The 18,169-nt window shown below is 40.3% G+C and overlaps 1 protein-coding gene across 1 annotated transcript; it reads right to left on the bottom strand.

The window, feature by feature from the left end:
- Positions 1-1,624: 1,624 nt before the first annotated feature.
- Positions 1,625-17,875, bottom strand: LOC122061466 (polyprotein of EF-Ts, chloroplastic). Its single transcript, XM_042624730.1, has 4 exons — positions 17,561-17,875; positions 8,492-10,740; positions 6,929-7,643; positions 1,625-2,510 (listed from the first exon to the last, which is right to left on the bottom strand). Exons 2-4 carry the CDS (start codon positions 10,668-10,670, stop codon positions 1,880-1,882), a joined length of 3,525 nt encoding a protein of 1,174 aa, XP_042480664.1. The 5' UTR covers positions 10,671-10,740; positions 17,561-17,875; the 3' UTR covers positions 1,625-1,879.
- Positions 17,876-18,169: the final 294 nt, after the last annotated feature.

The raw sequence follows: 18,169 nt of genomic DNA, 5'->3' as shown, positions 1-18,169 counted from the left end.
TAAGGTACTTCTCCTTGGCGCAATCAAAGATAAAAGATATATCTTCTAGTGGAAGGATGTTTAGGTATTTCAGTATTTCCCAGTGAGGTTTTAAGAGTGGGTATTTCTCAACCTTCAATGATAGGTAAGCGTGTTCTACCAAAAAAAAAATGATAGGTAAGCGTGTCTGGTGTTATTTATATCACCAATCTCTATAGCTGTGCTCTCAATCTTCCTAACTCCTTTCCAGTAAGATATTAATATGGTATGATCTGACATAATTAATATGGTTATTAGAGACTAGTTGAGATCTTGTTTAATTTAAAGAAGTTGAGTTGGGAATCGGGATCATGTTCAGTTGCAAGTTTCAACGGAGTTGTGCCTTTTTTCAAGACAGCCCATGCTTGGATGATAACTTTTAGTCTAATTACATGTACATGTAAAGGCCAACATGGAAAAGGCACAATGTCCACGTGGCTACTTCAACCCAAAGGACAGGCTGGATTGGCCATGTCATAAGACCCCCCATGGAGAAAAGACCCATAAGGATATTAACCTATTCTCAACCCTCTAATGTGACTATTAGAAAATGGAGTTTCCAACCTTCTTAAATGGAGATTTTTATAATTTTTTCTCCTACTATGACCATGTAAACCCCACGTGGATGATATCATTCTCTACACTAGCATTGATGTGGCATGCCTAATTCTCCCCACCCTGGTGTCATGTGGAACTCGCCCTATATTTTATTTGAGGTTCAGTTTCTATACAAAAACATGGGCCTCCTTTGGGTCCATACTGAGCTCTTGACCTAACCAAGCAGGGCCTAGCTAGGTGTTACCTAAGCCCAGCCCATTGACAACCCGAAAACCCTACCACCCTCAGAGTCCTAACAAGCTGTAGGGGGCCGAGACCATCATAGGAGGCCCTTTGCTGCCTGAAAGCTATGGCCCAGGAACTTGTATACATTAGAACTCACAAGAGATCAATAGATTGGCATCCCAGGGTAAGGCATGCCTGAGGTACATAACTCTTCCCTCAAACAATCAAGGCTTTAGCTCCACAGAGATTCTGGAAAGTGCCAAAACTTATCAGAAATTTTTTTCCTGTCAAGGATGAATCCTAGCTACTTTGCCCTCAGAAACCCTTGAAACAGCATACCACTTAAATTAACCATAAGTAGCCAAATGATCCAAGGTACCCATGCATAGCTAAAACAAAATTAAGCCCACCAAAATACCCTGCTTTCATTTTCTTCACATAGGCTCCGTTTGCTTGCAAGAGGATTTTAAAGAGAAGGGAAGTGAAATTTCCATACTTAAAAAATAAATGTTTATAATCATTATCCCATGTGATTCAATGTGAATATATATAAACTACTTGATTTTTTTATCCATATTTGGTAATGATACATTTTACATGTAATTTTTATTTTATATATTATAGCAAAGGGTTTTGGATGTAAAGTAAAGTGAAATTTTATAACCAAATATGGAATGAATATGGAATGATTTGAAGTAATGATATAGTCACATGGGGTAATGATTACATATATTTCTTTTTTAAGTATGAAAATTTCACGTCCCTACCCTTTAATTCCTCTTGCAACCAAACATAGCCAAAGAGAATGAGTAAGAAGAGATGATTTTCCCATCTGTCCCAAGATTTAAAAGCAAAAGTAGCTTTAAATAATAAATACACGAGGGACATCAGTTACCGCTTAATCTCTCACCCAACTCTCTTAGCACAACAAAAATAATGAAATATGACCTCAGTTTGCAGTAGCTTTACCTCAGACGCCTGGTAGTTTTGGACTTGCTTCCATAGCAGCACCACAATCCCGAGTCTAATTTCCGAAATTGCTCCATCAGCTGTATGAGTTCCCTTTTCACCTACAGCTTCAGGTTGCTGTCTGACCATTCTTGCTTGCATCCCCAAGAGTGAATCTTGCAAACCTTCGAACCTTTATGTTCTCTCCTAGAGCAGCAACAGTCTGCTTCACCAAGTCTTTCACCAGCAAGCTGTCATTCTTGATGAAGGGCTGTTCCAAGAGTACAAGTTCTCCAAGCCTCTTTGAGACCCGGCCCTCTACAATCTTCTCTCTTATGTTCTCTGGCTTTGACAGCAAGTCCTCTCTCTGCATCTCCAGTTCCTTTTCCTTGTTCACCATACTCTCTGGAATATCTTCAATGGAGACGAATTGTACTTGTGGACAGGCCACAACCTGCATTGCAAGATCTTCTACCAGCTCCTTGAATTTCTCACTTCTACCAACAAAGTCAGTTTCACAGTTGACTTCAATCAGTACCCCAATACGAGAATCATGGATGTAAGATCCAATCCTTCCTTCCACAGCAAGACGGCTGGATTTCTTGTCGGCAGTTGAAAGACCCTTCTTTCGAAGGTACTCCTGTGCTTTCCCAAGGTTACCTCCAGTTTCTGCAAGAGCTCTCTTGCAATCCATCATGCCTGCTCCTGTTTCTTCACGTAGTTGCTTGACTAGTGCCGCAGAGACAGTTACTGTTGGTGGTCTGCGATGAAGTTTTAAGCATCTTTACAGTCACAGCATATAAATTAACAGGAAGAAGACAGTCATGGATGGATAAACATTGACAGATTGGTATGAAACACAACCCCTATTTGTCCAATTCAAACCATTCATATGATATGAAAAAAAACCTCCAGAATTGCTGTGTTCAGTGTTCCAGCCACATAGTATATACCCCTATGTGCACAGGACACACTGCCCAGTAATGCCAACCCATAAAGATGTAAGTTTTTAATTGAAACAGTCCCCATGAAGATCTTTCTTTTACATGTTGCAGTGGGGTATTTCTTTTGTTGAACTTAGTGCTATTCCCAAACAGGGAATTAAGTAGCGCCCACAACAGGGACAGGATTGTCCTTGTCTCCATTGTTTTTGTCTTTTTTGGTTTTTTCCTTTATGTAAGTGGGGTTTCTTTTGTCTTTCTTCTTGACCTAAAGTTGTATATACAATAAGAGAACCTGAGATTATATTCACATTGAATTAATCTCAGGTTGCTCTCCATTCTTGAGACTTCCTCTGGTTACTTCATCTACTTCCTCCTCTCTTCTCTTTTCTTCCTCTTTTTCTTCTTGTTTCTGGTTTTCTGGTTTAGCTACAGCTTCTGAAACTGTAACATCTATGAAACTTTTCCCGGAGGAGAGGTGATTTGGAAAATATGTATAGCCCTTTCCGAGCACCACCTATGTTTCCATGCAATATTTTAGAGACATCCATATCCATTCGCTAGCAACCGGTCCAGCAAACCACCCCAATACAAGTATATGACGGAGTTCATATGGTTATAGCATTAAATTGGAGTTTGCAGAGATCCTGTGCAATCAATGAATGCAAGGCAAGCCCCTCAATAGAGAAATGAGGGGAATTTCCTAAAGATCACTGAAAAGAGATAATGACTTAGGGACGGGAATTTTGTGAAAAAGGCTAAGTGAGTATCTAATGACCACATTATTCATTTACAACCCACTGTTAGCCATGATGAAAAGCAATTTTTTTGTGAAACAAAATAGATTCTTATAGTAAATTATATCAATTTAATTATCACTATATAGAAACCTTCTAGGATGGTAACCGTATGGTATTAAACCACTTATTAGAGCCAGAATAGTAAGTTAAAGTTTGGAAACAAGAAAAACACAAAGGGAAAATTTCCAGGAAAACTGTCAAAATGGACCACCAGCATGCTTCATGGTGCTAAGTATTGCGCAATAAAGAGATATCTGCATAAAATCAATGTAGCTGAGATGAAGATGTCAAGATGATTTCACATTAAGACAATTGATGAAATCAATTGAGATGGTTTGCAATAAGAAACAAAGAAAAACTAATGCACCACGAAAGGAGTACTTAGTTCCAATTAGGGGTGTTAAAGGACAACAGGAAGACCAAAATGTCTTGGATTGAAGAAAAGACGGCACTTAAAATATGACAGTATATATGATCTCGTAATAGTGGAACAATAGAACAGAATTCAGCAGCCAAACTCAAAAGATTGGGATAAGGTTTATTAAGTTGAGAGTGACCAGAGAAGTGTGCATACGACAGAATATAAGAGGGCAGCGCATTTACCTTATTTATTAATTTAGAGAAGTATTTTAGAAGGCTATATATTTCTGAAGGGGTGTGCGTGCTCAAGCCTGTTGTGCCATTTTAATAATACAGACATTTGTAATATGGATACAATATATGTATGTATGTCTGATCATTTGTTTGTTTAGTAAACAATTACTTCAGGAATGGGGTAAATTTTGCTAGTTGATGTCAATAACTATGGATACTCTTCCACACGCACTATTAGGAGCATAAAGAAGGAAAGAAACACAAGGACATTTGAATCTTATGACAACACACCTTTGGTAAAGGCAGAGTAAACCAAAGGAAAGGATCTCTGTTAGGACCTCCGCTTGAAGGGAATTCTTCGGAACTTGCCTTGACGATTTTATACAAATAACAAGCACTGATTACAACACAGCTCTCTCCTATCATGTTAAAATTTTCCCCCACCACAAATATTAGCAGGCATGTTTGCTGAACTTATTCTACCCAAAAAGGAAAAAAAAAAAGTTTTGCTGAACTCATAACAACCAACTGATGAATTCCAGTGTAATATTACTTTCATTTATTTTTCCTTACCCCTACCCCAGCCCCCCCCCCCCCCAAAAAAAAAAAAATCATCTGGGTATAAAATCAGAAAGTGGGTTTAATTTAGTGAAAATAAGCCTTGGGTTTGTTTACATACGTGTCAGGCCTTTGTTCCAATGGGCTTTTTTTTCTTTTCTTTTCCCGTAATAGGCCACTTTAATGGGCTTAAAATATAGGTAGAAGGAAAGAAACTGTGATTTACTTTATTAATTAGTCTAGTTAGAGTATTATTCCTTTCAAGCTGTTAATGGCCACAACAATGTAAATCAACACACAACACCCCCAGCATGTGCAGGCCCCCACAAACATGGCTCTTCACGTGACACCATCATATGGCACCAAGGGGCGCAACACACAACACAAAACCCTCACACTTATCAGTCATCGAACACCCAACCTCCTAACTCTAATACCGTGTTACAACTGCTTATCCCAAAAACTTGTGCTGTTAAAGACCACAACAATGTATATACACAACAGTCATTAAAGTTTTTTAGTTGGCTGGATTAGATCTATATGAGTCCAATCTTGTTTCAACTTGTTTTCTCCATTATTTCACAGTTACATATTCAGTTAAGACCACCTCCAAGGTAAGCTATTATCTAGAGGAGTTTTAAACTTAGTTTGAGTCATATTTTGAGTCATTTATATAAGTTAATAAGGGGCTACAGCTATAGCTGTCAAGGTGTCGCCCAGGCGGCTATCTAGGCGATTGGCCACCTAGTTGTCTAGGTGCCTAGGTCGCAAAATCCGTCAGAAAGGGGGGGACGGGGGAAAAAGCAGGGGAAAAGATAGAAGAGGAGAAGTTTCGGCAGCAGCCATTGTGCTGTTGGGAGTTGCAGCGGCTGCCAGAGATGTAAAAAAAAAAAAAGTGGCAGCCACTGTGCCGCCAGGCTTGCAGCTGAGAGAAGAAGTCTGCCTCCCTTCTCTCCTCTTCTTCAGCTGTCAAACCCTAGTCAATAGCAATTTATATTTAGTCATATGATACAATACATCACACTTTTTTTTTGGGATGAATACAATACATCACACTTAACTTGTTTATTGTACACCAACGAATAAAAGAAAAGAAATAAAAATTAAAAAGGCATCAAGTGTGTATAACATTAAAAAAAATAATAATAACAATAAAAAAAAATATATCGTTCACTTATATGTGCATTCCTAGGCATCTGGCTACCACTTTGGGTCGCCTCGCCGCTGTGACAACTACGGCTACAACCCTACATATGATTTGATGAATGATAGTTTGCATTTTGCCTTCAGTTCCGTGGTGATTCAGAATATGGTCTGGTGATTCGATTTTATCCCCTGCTGTAATGATTCAATTGGTTAGATGGTGCTGATTCCAATCAAGTATCAGATGGTGATTTCTGATTCATATTCCCGTCTTATATTCTTCTTAACTCCTTATTTTTTCCACCAGTCCAGGTCAGATTTCTTTACTTAATTCCTGTGCATGCCTTCTTTTTCAATTCTGATTTATGACTTCAGTTAAGGACTTTGTTTACTGTTTCATCACCATACCAGTCCACTAACTGATTTTGAATTGAACCCTCCCAGAAACTGCCATTGATTTCTAGTGTGAATGGGCTTTTCAAGAATCCAATCCTCAGTAAGATTCTTCAATAACTTCAAATCTGGCAATCAGAATCTGGCCAAACTTTATTAAAGTTGTTCTTCTCTATCATTCTGACCTTTGACCAGATTTGACTCAAATTATTATTAATAATTCTCTATTATTAAAATTCTATCGAATTTTAGTTTCTGTTAGAAGTTTCAGTTTCCTGTTTCAACAAGGAAAGTTCAGTATATTGAGAACAGACCATTGGATTGCTGTGAGACTTTCAAGGGATTATTCTTCTTCCCTGTCAGACCACTCGACCCGACTTCTGGCCACATCAAGCTTGGTTTTTGCTCCTGTTAAAATTAAATTTATGTTTGCTAGTTTCTATTCCCTTCTCTGCTATTCTAATTTACTGCAAATTCTGATCCTTAGCTTTTCGGTGATTTACCCATCAAACATAACAGAAACAGGTGCCAATCTCTTTAATGGAGACAAGTGGAAATTACAGTCTTATAGTTTTTAAGCACCAGCCAGGGCCAGACACCAAAATTTATGCCCATACACAAGGATTGGTTCTGTGACCATAGATTATTTTAATTTTGATTGTCAGCGAATCTTCTTAGTTCATGAGAGAAAAAATAATCACAATAATATTACTTTTTAGGGAACAGACAAGGGGAGGAAGAAACACTTACTTTTCCACAGTTTCCTTAGCTTCAACAGCAGCAGGTTTATCTTTTTCTGGTGCAGCAGGAAAGGACTTTGCTGCAGTTTGGGCTGCCACCTCCGCAGCAAAATCTTGGGTTTTTTTCTCCAATCCTTCTCCAAGATTGTAACGCGCAAACCTATTTACCTTAATATTTTCTCCAATGGTTGCGATTGTCTGCTTCACCCAATCCTTTACTACCAATTTATCATTCTTTATATAAGGCTGCTCCAGCAAAGCAAGCTCCCCTAGCTGCTTCTTGATCCGACCTTCCACAATCTTCGATCTTATCTGCTCTGGTTTTGACAATAGATCTTCCTTTTGCATCTCGATCTCCCTTTCCTTAGTCACAATCTCTTCAGGAACGTCATCAACATTAATATACTGCACTTGAGGGCAGGCAGCCACTTGCATAGCAAGGTCATCAACTAACTCCTTGAATATGTCACCCCGTGATACAAAGTCTGTCTCACAGTTCACCTCAATCAGGACTCCAATCCTGCTATCATGAATGTATGAGCCGATCCTACCCTCAGCTGTAACTCTGCTGGCCTTCTTATCTGCACTTGCTAAGCCTTTCTTTCTGAGGTACTCCTGAGCTTTAACAATGTCCCCTCCAGTTTCTGCAAGAGCCTTTTTACAATCCATCATGCCCGCTCCTGTTTCTTCACGGAGCTGCTTTACAAGTGCAGGAGGTATGGTTGCTGCATTCCATGCATAAATTGAAGTCAGTAACTATAGGAACAGATGCTGTTCTCCCATTCACGTGACTAGCTTCCAATTAATCTCTCCAGTCCAAAATATATGCCTAAATCCCTTGGCATGATATATGAATCCATACTTGACAAATTTTTTTTTTGGCTCCAAATTAACAAAAGTTACCAGCACATAAATCATGTCCAATAACAAGATGCCCATAGCAAAGTGTGCCACAAAAAAAATATGATCTTACATGTGTCACAAAAAAACTTATTAAGAAAAATCATAATTTACATTTCATTCATTTTTTGTACCACTTATATTAGGTACTATCATGCATGCTGAGCTTAAGCCTTATTGCTTACGATATAGAAATCCCTCAAGCGTGAGGCACACCTCATACTAGAAAACCAGAAATCTTGGGGATCATATGCTTGAGTTATCAATATTTTCCCCCTACAACCCGTTTCCTTTAAGAATATCTATTCCCCATCTCTCTAATTATTGCCTTTGTATTTTCGAATTTTCATGTATTTGATAAGCAATTTTGTGAGGATTATGCCAAGGATTAAGGGATAAGGATCAAGGATCAGATGAGTCCCAATCAATTTGGCAACCGCCTCCAGATCAATCTGAAGGCAATCAAACCTCAGTTGATTCTTGGCTTAACTCAAGATTGATAAGCAAAAACCTGGCCAAAACCCAACTCAGATTAGCCCCATCAAACTGTAAACAAACGATCCTTAAATCCTTGAGATCTCCATGTTGACATCATTTTCATCCCAAAATTGTGTTGACTGCAATATGCAATATAGAAGAAACAAATGTAGTAAAAGCAGGGAAAGCTAAAAACCTTTAGTTGAGGTTCCCTGGGGAGAACTGTCAGACTGTCCATTCGAGTTGATGACATTGTCATTCTTCTCTGGTGTTGGTGGCAACTTTTCACTTTCATTTTCATTTGATGTAGCTGAAGGGACTTCATTGCCTACAGTAAGTGGTGCTTGTGTCTGCATTTGATCAATTGTTAAAGCATCATCAGCTTGACTTGTTATGGCTTCTTTCTCATCTTTGTTTGATGTAGCCAAAGTGACTTCATTCTCTACGGTCAGAGGTGCTTCTGTCTGCACTTCAGCATTTGCTAAAGCATCATCAGCTTGACTCTTCATAACTTCCTCTTCATCTTCATTTGATGTAGCCGGAGGGACTTCATTCACCACACTTGTAGGTGCTTGTGTTTCTACTTCATTTACTAGAACATTGTCAGGTTGACTCTTTATAACTTCCATTTCATGTTCATTTGACATAGCTGAAAGGATACTGTTCTTTACAGCCGGGGGTGCCTGTGTTTGCTCTTCATCATTTACTAAAGCAACATCCACTTGACTTTCTATAAATTTCTCACTGTCAACACTTTCTGAAGACAAGATCTGATCAACACTCATTTCTCCAGCTGGGTCAGATTTTCCATCTTCCTTCAATTCATCAGTTACAGGAGCAACTTCTGGTATCTGATTCTCAGAAGGAACACTTGCTTCAGGTGTCACCAATTCGGGAGCCACATCCTCTTCCAGTAAGGTTTCTTTAGAAGCATCCACACTATGTGATGAACTAGAGACTGTCCCTTCAGTATCCTCATTGCCACTCTGGGGTACCATGGAAGGAGCATCTAGAATTTCAGATGCTACTTCAACTCTGTTTCCTTCCTCTTCTGAAGAAGTTTTATCATCTTCAACAACCTTGTCTACTGCAGAAGGCACACTATCCTGATCCTCTTCACTGCTTGTTGGCTGGTCTGGCACTTTTGGAATGTCAGTCTCCAAATCAGTCTGATTGACCTTACCCTCTATATCTTCTTTAGTTTTTGGTGTTACTGTAGTTTTATCTGAATTTTGTACTTTCTCCCTCTCATCCAAAAATGCAGCAATATCCTTGTTCTGACGGAAAGCTAACAAAAAGGGGTTAGTAGCTTCATGCACCACCCCTTGGATGAGCTTTGAGTCCAAACTTCCAACATCTTCTTCTTTCTTCATTGTCAAGGTAACCTGTCCTCTCGTGATACGTAATACCTTGACACCAACTTCTTGGCCAACCTGCAGCATAGAGCCCCCCATAATGTCTGCTAACCCTTCATCAGATTCCTCAGATGTAGGAAGGAATCCTTCCTCCCCTTCAGGAAGAGCTATAAAAGCACCTGCTCTGTTTAAGCTCTTTACAGTGCCCTGCAGGTCCTGTCCCTTGACAAACTTTGAGCTTTTTCGTACCTCATCTCGTTTTTGGTTTGACTTTGTGCCGTTCCTTCTCGTAGTTCTTGGCTTATCCCCAGTGGCAGTAGCATCTTTCCGTTGCTGGAGCTTACTGACATCATCATTCTCCCTCATTGATAGAGAAATCCGTCCATTCTCAGTATTTGATTCTACCAACCGCACCTTCACCTCTTGGCCTATGGAGACAACGCTTCCAACATCCTTAACAAAACTATCACTCAACCTAGAAACATGTACCAACCCATCTGTGAAAGCTCCAAAATCAACAAAAGCACCAAATGGCTGGATTGATCTTACTTTCCCCGTAAAAGTTGCACCAGGAACCAAATCCTCATCCTTCACAGGTGGCATCTCACTCTTCCTAGCTGGTCTTGAGCGTTTTGATTTAACAGTTGGAGTAGCACTGGCATTGGCACTGGCACTCGAGGAAGGTGTTTCACTTTTCTCCAACGCATTAGATTCAACTTCAGAAATGCCATCAGCATCTTTACCAGCAACGGCAGGATCCAACTCCTCTACTGCTACTTCAGTCCCTGTGGCTGCCAAGGTATGCAATCTCGACCCATGTACAGAGAAACCAGTTTTGTATCTCGGGAATACGCCCACAGATGCTGACAAAGGTACAAAAAGCTTTTGCAAAGGTAATTTTTGTTTTGTGGTTTTCCTCAAAGAATTGCTTCTGTTCAGATAGTTAGTTTTACTTGACATAAAAGGGATTGCAGGAACAAGTCCAGCATTGCTCACTGAGAAAGGAACTACAGGTGTCATGTTGACTGGATTTGTACCAGTAGAAAGTTATAGTCTGCAGCTAGAATAGGTTCATTATTCTTCTTCTCACCTGTGCAGAAATGAGTGATGAGCATGAATAGAGAGAATAAGTATTCCAAGAGATTGAGAGTCTTAAGAAGCAATTGCTGAAGCATAAAAATGGAAAAAGACTTGGAAAACAAAGGAAAAATTGATTTACAAAATAAATGTACTAAAAATAAATAGTAATTGAACAAGGATATGTGAATAGGTGTACCCAATGCATGAGGCTCCCACCACTGCAGGGTCTGGGGAGGGTCATAATTATGCAGCCTTACCCCGCTTCACAGAGGGGCTCTTTCCCGACTCAAACTCGTGACCACTAGGTCACAATGGAGCAACCTTACCGTTGCACTGAGGCCCATCTTCAAATGTTTAAATTTTACTCTACTATCTACCTCCACGCTTGTTCTTTGTTTCCAAAGCTCACAAATTTGAGTATGAATAGCAGAAAATTTATAGAACCACTGTGGCACCCTCTTCGGAGTAATACCAATCATTCATTTCAGAATATAAAATGTGTATATATACATATATATATATTTTCCCTCGTCAAGCAGACAAATATAAAATGTAATATTAATTTAACTTTTATATTATGCTTGAGAACCTTCATCTGATAACATCAACTCCCCCACCATCTACAAGACTCCTGATGAACCGAAAATTTTCTTATGAATCGTTCAACCATTCTTATGCAATCTAGGGTTGTAGATAGTATTTACTAAGATTAACTTGAATGTGATTGTAATGGCTGAAGTAGGTGAGCTAGAAGGGTAAACATGCCCTGGTTGGACCAGTAAGAACCTCTAGAATACAAATGAAGGATGCCTTTGCAATAAAAAAAAAATTCAAAACTAATAATCTTTTGTCAAGTTGTCTATAGGCAACACAGATCAATTACATGTGGGGCAGAGCCAGATTCTTCCTCGATGGCAGTAACTAATCAAAAGCAAGGAGGGGTAGGTCAGGTTTTGCAAGTCAAATTCGACCCTATTAAGTAGAAAACCCAACTCTTTATTGAAAAAGTAGGGGGAAAAGTGAGCAATGATCAACCCTAACCCAATTGCCTTTCGGATGCGTCTACTGTTATGGATAAGCCACCATAGGCTGTCACACATGTTATCATTTCTTTTGTAACCGCCTCTTGTACTCACGTGGTTGGTTATGTCTGTTATAATCTCCTTCTTTGTAACTAGTATAAATATGTAAAGTGATCATTTCATAATTAATAGAAATTCAATACATTTCATGGTATCAGAGCAGTTATTGCTCAAACGAGTTCCTTCTCTTTCCTCAAACAAGTTCTTTCCTTTTTCTTGATTTTCTTGTTCATGGCGTCCCCTGCTAAAGCCAGCTCGCACTCTGATGCCACTCTCATGTCCTCGCTAATCGCTCCCAATGTCTCTTCCTACCTATCTCTCAAGCTCACTCACACGAACTACCTCCTCTGGCATGCGCAATTCCTGCCGTTGCTCAAAGGTTATAATCTCCTGGGATTTGTTGATGGCACCTTTCCAAGATCGTCGGTGATCGATTCTACATCCTTTGTAACTAGTTTTGCCACTGCACTGTGGGATCGTCAAGATCAGCTCGTTCTGTCCTAGATTATCTCTTCGCTCTCTGAGAATGTTGTTTCTCATGTGGTTAGCTGTACCACTTCGCATGAAGCTTGGAGCACTCTAGCTCATGTTTTTGCTCCTTCCTCTAGAGCCAGAATCACGGATCTTAAATATCGTTTATCAAGATTACAGAAAGGTTCAGATTCCATAACTGAATACCTTCGCACTCTTCGTTCCATTGCAGATACCTTAGCCGCTATAGACAATCCGATCAGCAACGAAGATCTGGTTCTGGCTGCTCTTCGTGGTCTTGGTCCTGAATTTCATGATTTCGCAACGTCTGTGCGTCTTCGTGCCGATCCTGTCACCTTCATTGACATCAATGGTTTACTTCTTAGTCATGAGAGCTTCAACAACTCTTTGGCTCTAGATGCTTCATTGTCAGTTTCAACTGCAAATATGGCTTCTAGTGGTGGATCGAATACTCGTGGATCATTCCGATCTCGTGGCGATCGTTTTGGCTGCACTCGTTATGGCCGTCGAAATCAGTATTCCTATGGCCGCACTGGCGGATATCATAATAATCAACATTACGGTGGTCGCTCTGGTGGTTTCCCTCAACACCAACAGCATACTGAGTCCTATTCTCATCCGACATTTGGTTACAACCAAAATCGGAACAACAGTCGAGGTGACTCTACTACTGGTGTTCGATCATCCTCTCCATCATTTACCAATCATCCACGGCTCAATTGCCAAATCTGCAATGTTGCTGGTCACATGGCGTCTCATTGTCCCCAAAGGTTTAACCATGCCTTTCTTGGTATGGCGTCATCTACCTGTCCTATGTTCTCTTCCTGGTTATTGGATTCAGGCTCTAACCATCATTTAACTGCAAATCTGAGCAATTTGGCATTTAGTACACCTTATGATGGTTCTGATCAGATTGTTGTGGGTAATGGTCAGCGCCTTTCCATTTCTCATATCGGTTCTACTATGCTTCTTTCTCCATCTTATTGTTTTCAAGTTTCAGAGATTTTTTGTGTCCCAGGAATTCATATAAACCTTCTCTCTGTAAATAAATTTGCAAGAGAGAACAATGTCTCCTTTGACTTCTGTTCTAACTCCTTCTCTGTTAAGGACTTTCGGACGGGAAAGATTCTGCTTCAAGGCCTGAGTGACAATGGGCTCTATTATATGCCGCTCTCCTCCATCTTCCCAACACCATCCACTGCTATGACAAGCACCAAGCTCTCAATTCGTGACTGGCATTGCCGGCTTGGCCATCCATCTCTCAAGGTTGTGCGACGAGTTCTTCATCAACTTCAGCTTTCTCCATCAAATAATACTTCACCTGCCCTCTGTGATGCGTGTCAACAATCCAAAAGTCATCAACTTCCATTTCAACTTTCGACTTCAATAAGCTCTACTCCATTGGAGTTATTGCACTGTGATGTGTGGGGTGCTTCACCAATTGTTTCCACTGAGAAGCAACGGTATTATGTTCTATTTGTAGATGATTACAGCAAATATACATGGCTCTATCCTATGATTCTTAAGTCTGATGTGCTGTCTATATTCACTACGTTTAAAGCATATGTTGAGAAGTTCTTTTCGTGTCCAATCAAGGCTTTACAAACGGATTGTGGTGGTGAATTTCAAAAGCTTGATCCATTTTTAAAACTTCATGGTATATCTCATCGGTTATCCTACCCACACACACAAGCGCAAAATGGTGCTGCCGAACGGAAGCACAGACACATTGTTGAACAGGTCTTGCTCTTTTATTTGAAGCTCATGTTCCTATTCGATTTTGGAGTCATGCCTTTCTCGCTGCTGTGTACTTAATCAATAGGATGCCATCACCACTCATTGGTAATCTCAGTCCCTATGAGCGTCTTTTTCATGCTGTTCCAGATTACTCTTCCTTGCATGTATTTCTTTGCCTCTGCTATCCTTGGCTACGGCCTTATGCGCGTCACAAGCTAGAGCCGCAATCAAAGCCTTGTATTTTCCTTGGCTACTCTCTCCAACACAAAGGCTACAAATGTCTTGATGTTTCTACTAATAGAATGTACATTTCTCGGCACGTTGTTTTTGATGAAACATCATTCCCATTCAAGCCGTCACCTACTTCTCCTTCTCCAATTTTATCTACTGCTACTGTTTCCCATTGGCTTTCTGTTCCTCCTTCACTTCTGCATTCTCCCATTGGGCCTTCTTCCACTTCCCCTGTTAGGCCTTCTTCACTTCTCCCTTCTTCTCCAATTGGGTCTCCATCTCCTCTTACGGCCTCTTCTGGGCCTCACTTCTCTACTAATCCTTCTCATTTTGTCCAGCCCAATCCTATTGTTTCTCTTGGATCCATCTGAGTTGTCTTCTTCACCCGACTTACCATCCAATTCCACTTCCTTTGATCCAATTTCTATTGCTCGCCACCCTATGACTACTCGGTCTAGAACTGGCTCTCTCAAACCTCCACCCTCTAAACTGAATTTGGCTGCCACTAAATACCCTCTTGAAGACTATAGCGAGCCGACGTGCTATTCTCAAGCTCTTAAGCTGGCTCCCTGGCAGTATGCAATGCAGGATGAGTTCAATGCTCTGCTGAAAAATAAAACGTGGGTTCTTGTGCCACCCTCTTCCTCACAGAATATAATCGGTTGTAAGTGGGTCTTTCGGTTGAAACGCAAATCTGATGGCTCTGTAGAACGTCACAGGGCGCGTCTTGTCGCCAAGGGATTCAACCAAAGACCAGGCCTTGATTACAAGGAAACTTTTAGTCCGATTATTAAACCTGCAACGATTCTCATTGTTCTTTCCTTAGTTGTTACCCACAACTGGCCCCTTAAACAACTTGATGTTCAGAACGCTTTTCTCCATAGTGATCTCACTGAGCTGGTGTTTATGTCACAACCTCCTGGTTTTGTAGATCACTCTAAGCTTGACCATGTCTGTCTTCTACAGAAATCCCTGTACGGCCTTAAGCAGGCTCCACGAGCGTGGTACAATCGGTTAAGCTCCTTTCTTTTGTCTCACGGGTTTCGATCTTCTAAGACTGATACCTCCTTATTCATTTACCAGAAAGATAGTGTGACCATATATTTTCTCATCTATGTTGATGATTTGATTGTTACTGGCAATAATACTCTGGCCATCCAAGCTCTTGTTGCTGTGCTATCTCGGACCTTTGCTATCAAGGATCTTGGAGATCTTAATTATTTTCTCGGTATTGCAGTTACCCGATCATCGGATGGCTTATTTCTCTGTCAACAGAAATATATCACTGATTTGTTGCATAGCTCCAACATGGCTGGGGCCAAACCTTTTCATACACCTATGTCTACCTCTCCTGTTCTTACAGCTGCTACCGGTACTCCTCTTCTAGATGGTAGTGAATATCGTCGTATTATCGGTGCCTTGTAGTATCTCACTGTCACGAGGCCTGATATCAGCTTTGCAGTGAATCGGGTTGCCCAGTTCATGCATTGTCCTACGGATTTGCATTTGACAGCAGTCAAGCGTATTTTACGCTATTTAAAGTTCACCGTCTCTGATGGACTTCATTTTCGTTCATCTTTCGATTTATCTCTTTACGCCTATTCTGACGCTGATTGGGATGGATGCCCTGATGATCGGAAATCGACGACTGGTTATAGCGTCTTCCTTGGCTCGCACTTAATCTCATGGTGCTCTCGCAAACAACGTACTGTTTCTCGTTCCTCAACCGAGGCTGAGTATCGTGCGGTTGCTACTGTTGCAACTAAAATCGTTTGGATTCGTTCTCTTTTACATGAGCTTGGTGTTTATCTTGCTCGTGCCCCATTGATTTGGTGCGATAATGTGGGTGCTACCTACTTAACTGCGAATCCCATCTTTCACTCGCGTACTAAACATATAGAAATCGATTTTCACTTCGTCAGGGATATGGTTGCGTCTGGTCAGCTTCTTGTTCGATTCATCTCGACCATTGATCAAGTGGCTGACATCTTTACCAAGAGTCTCTCTCGGCAACGTTTTCATCTTCTTCGTGGCAAGCTCACTGTGGGTTCACCCCCAGTGAGCTTGAGGGGGCCTGTTATGGATAAGCCACCATAGGCTGTCACACATGTTATCATTTCTTTTGTAACTGCCTCTTGTACTCACGTGGTTTGTTATGTCTGTTATAATCTCCTTCTCTGTAACTGGTATAAATATGTAAAGTGATCATTTCATAATTAATAGAAATTCAATACATTTCATCTACAACTTAACAAAGTCTCTTCATTTAACCCCAAGAGGGTTGCTCAGTTGGCAAAGTCCAACAACTCAAAATTAAGAGGTCATGAGTTTAACTCTCCTTAGGGCCAAACTATCCCCAAAAAAAAATATGTTGCTTCATTTAAATGATTCTGCCTATATCTCGAATTCAAATGCAACGAATTCCATCTAATGATAAGTATTTTAGAGCATTTGCACTAGTCGACCATTGAATACCATGCATCTTTCCATGTATTATGAAAATCATATGTGTTTCATATTAAACAGGAATCAAGCACAAAGTGATTACTATCTATGCCAATGTGTATGCATGAACTTAGTGCACTGGATTAACAGTGGTTTCTGCTTGGAGAGAGGATAAAACTGGTTGAATTTGAGACATGGATATAGAGTTAGGACTCCTTGTAACTAGCATATTTCCTCCAGATTACTGGAGCTCAACACCAACCTCATGGTTGTTCCACAAATGTCCTAGCTACCTCTGCAAACAATGTTGAACTTTTGTAATCTAAATTTAGATGACAGAAAGAAAGAACGGTAAACATCCCAAAATTGGTTTGCCACGTCTTACTTCCGTCAACCTGTCTCCTTATTTAGCTGGCAGTCAGTTGAGCTCACGAAGCAGATTCTCTATCTAGAGACTAAAATTTTCATAAAATTTCCATTTTGGGTACCTATAAATGACAAGTAATTCCTCGAAAGAACAAAATTTGAAACTCTCTCCCCTCCTAAATAAACTACACAGCTACAGCTTTCAAAGGAACATCAGAATTTTGAAGACAAAACCAAGATGCATTGGCCACCCAAGTCTACACTACTAGCAACCTTTGGAGGAGTTCTACAACGGCAAATTAGAGAAAATCGAAAGAAGAAATGAGGGTTGGAAAGGAGAACATGCTCACTGAACATTTACAACTGAAGAAACCAAGACACCAATAGCGCTCACGAAATACAAGAAAGCTACATAGAGCCCAGCATCAAAATTGGAGAATCTAATAACACAATCAGAATAAAGCCACAGCCAAATACCTGTTCAGTGTCAATGCCAAAGACCAGATACTCCGAGTCCAAGCTACGATTCTCTTCCCTCAGCGTGAGACGTGTGTGTGTGTGTCTTCGTTGATGGATAGGATATCTTCGTCAGTTACTCGGACAGGGATGAGACTTTACTGGAACTGTGGGGAGAAATGAAAGGTGGGGCTTTAAATCCTTATCCCGCAAGGGCCATGAGCATCGCTGTGGTTCGGCTCGTAAGTTGTAAACTAGACGAAGGTGAATTGTAATTAAATGCACTCCACCTGGCTTTGCTCGCTGGGCTCGGTGACTATTGACACTCGAACCCAACTCAAATTACTCATTTCTCACTTCTCCCTATTCCATGTTTGTTTGGCTAGATAGGAAAACCTTCTCCTTTTAAGTTTGTGCCGTCAAATAAAAAAAAGCTGAGTTTCTCTTCACCCATGGTAAAAGATTGAAAATTTTCTCAGCCTTATTAATCATTGAATCAGACCTAATGGTATGAACGACTTCGCAAAGTGAGACGAGCGACATATTTGATTGTTAATTTCCTTCAACTAGAAGAAAAATGGAAAGAAAAACACCAAGTTTTTGGATTCAATTTTGGATATAAGGACAAAT

The sequence above is a fragment of the Macadamia integrifolia genome, chromosome 14 (genome assembly GCF_013358625.1).
Source record: "Macadamia integrifolia cultivar HAES 741 chromosome 14, SCU_Mint_v3, whole genome shotgun sequence".
NCBI lineage: Eukaryota > Viridiplantae > Streptophyta > Magnoliopsida > Proteales > Proteaceae > Macadamia > Macadamia integrifolia.
Note: the sequence above shows the minus strand (reverse complement) of the source record. Positions and strands in the feature narration are given on the sequence as shown.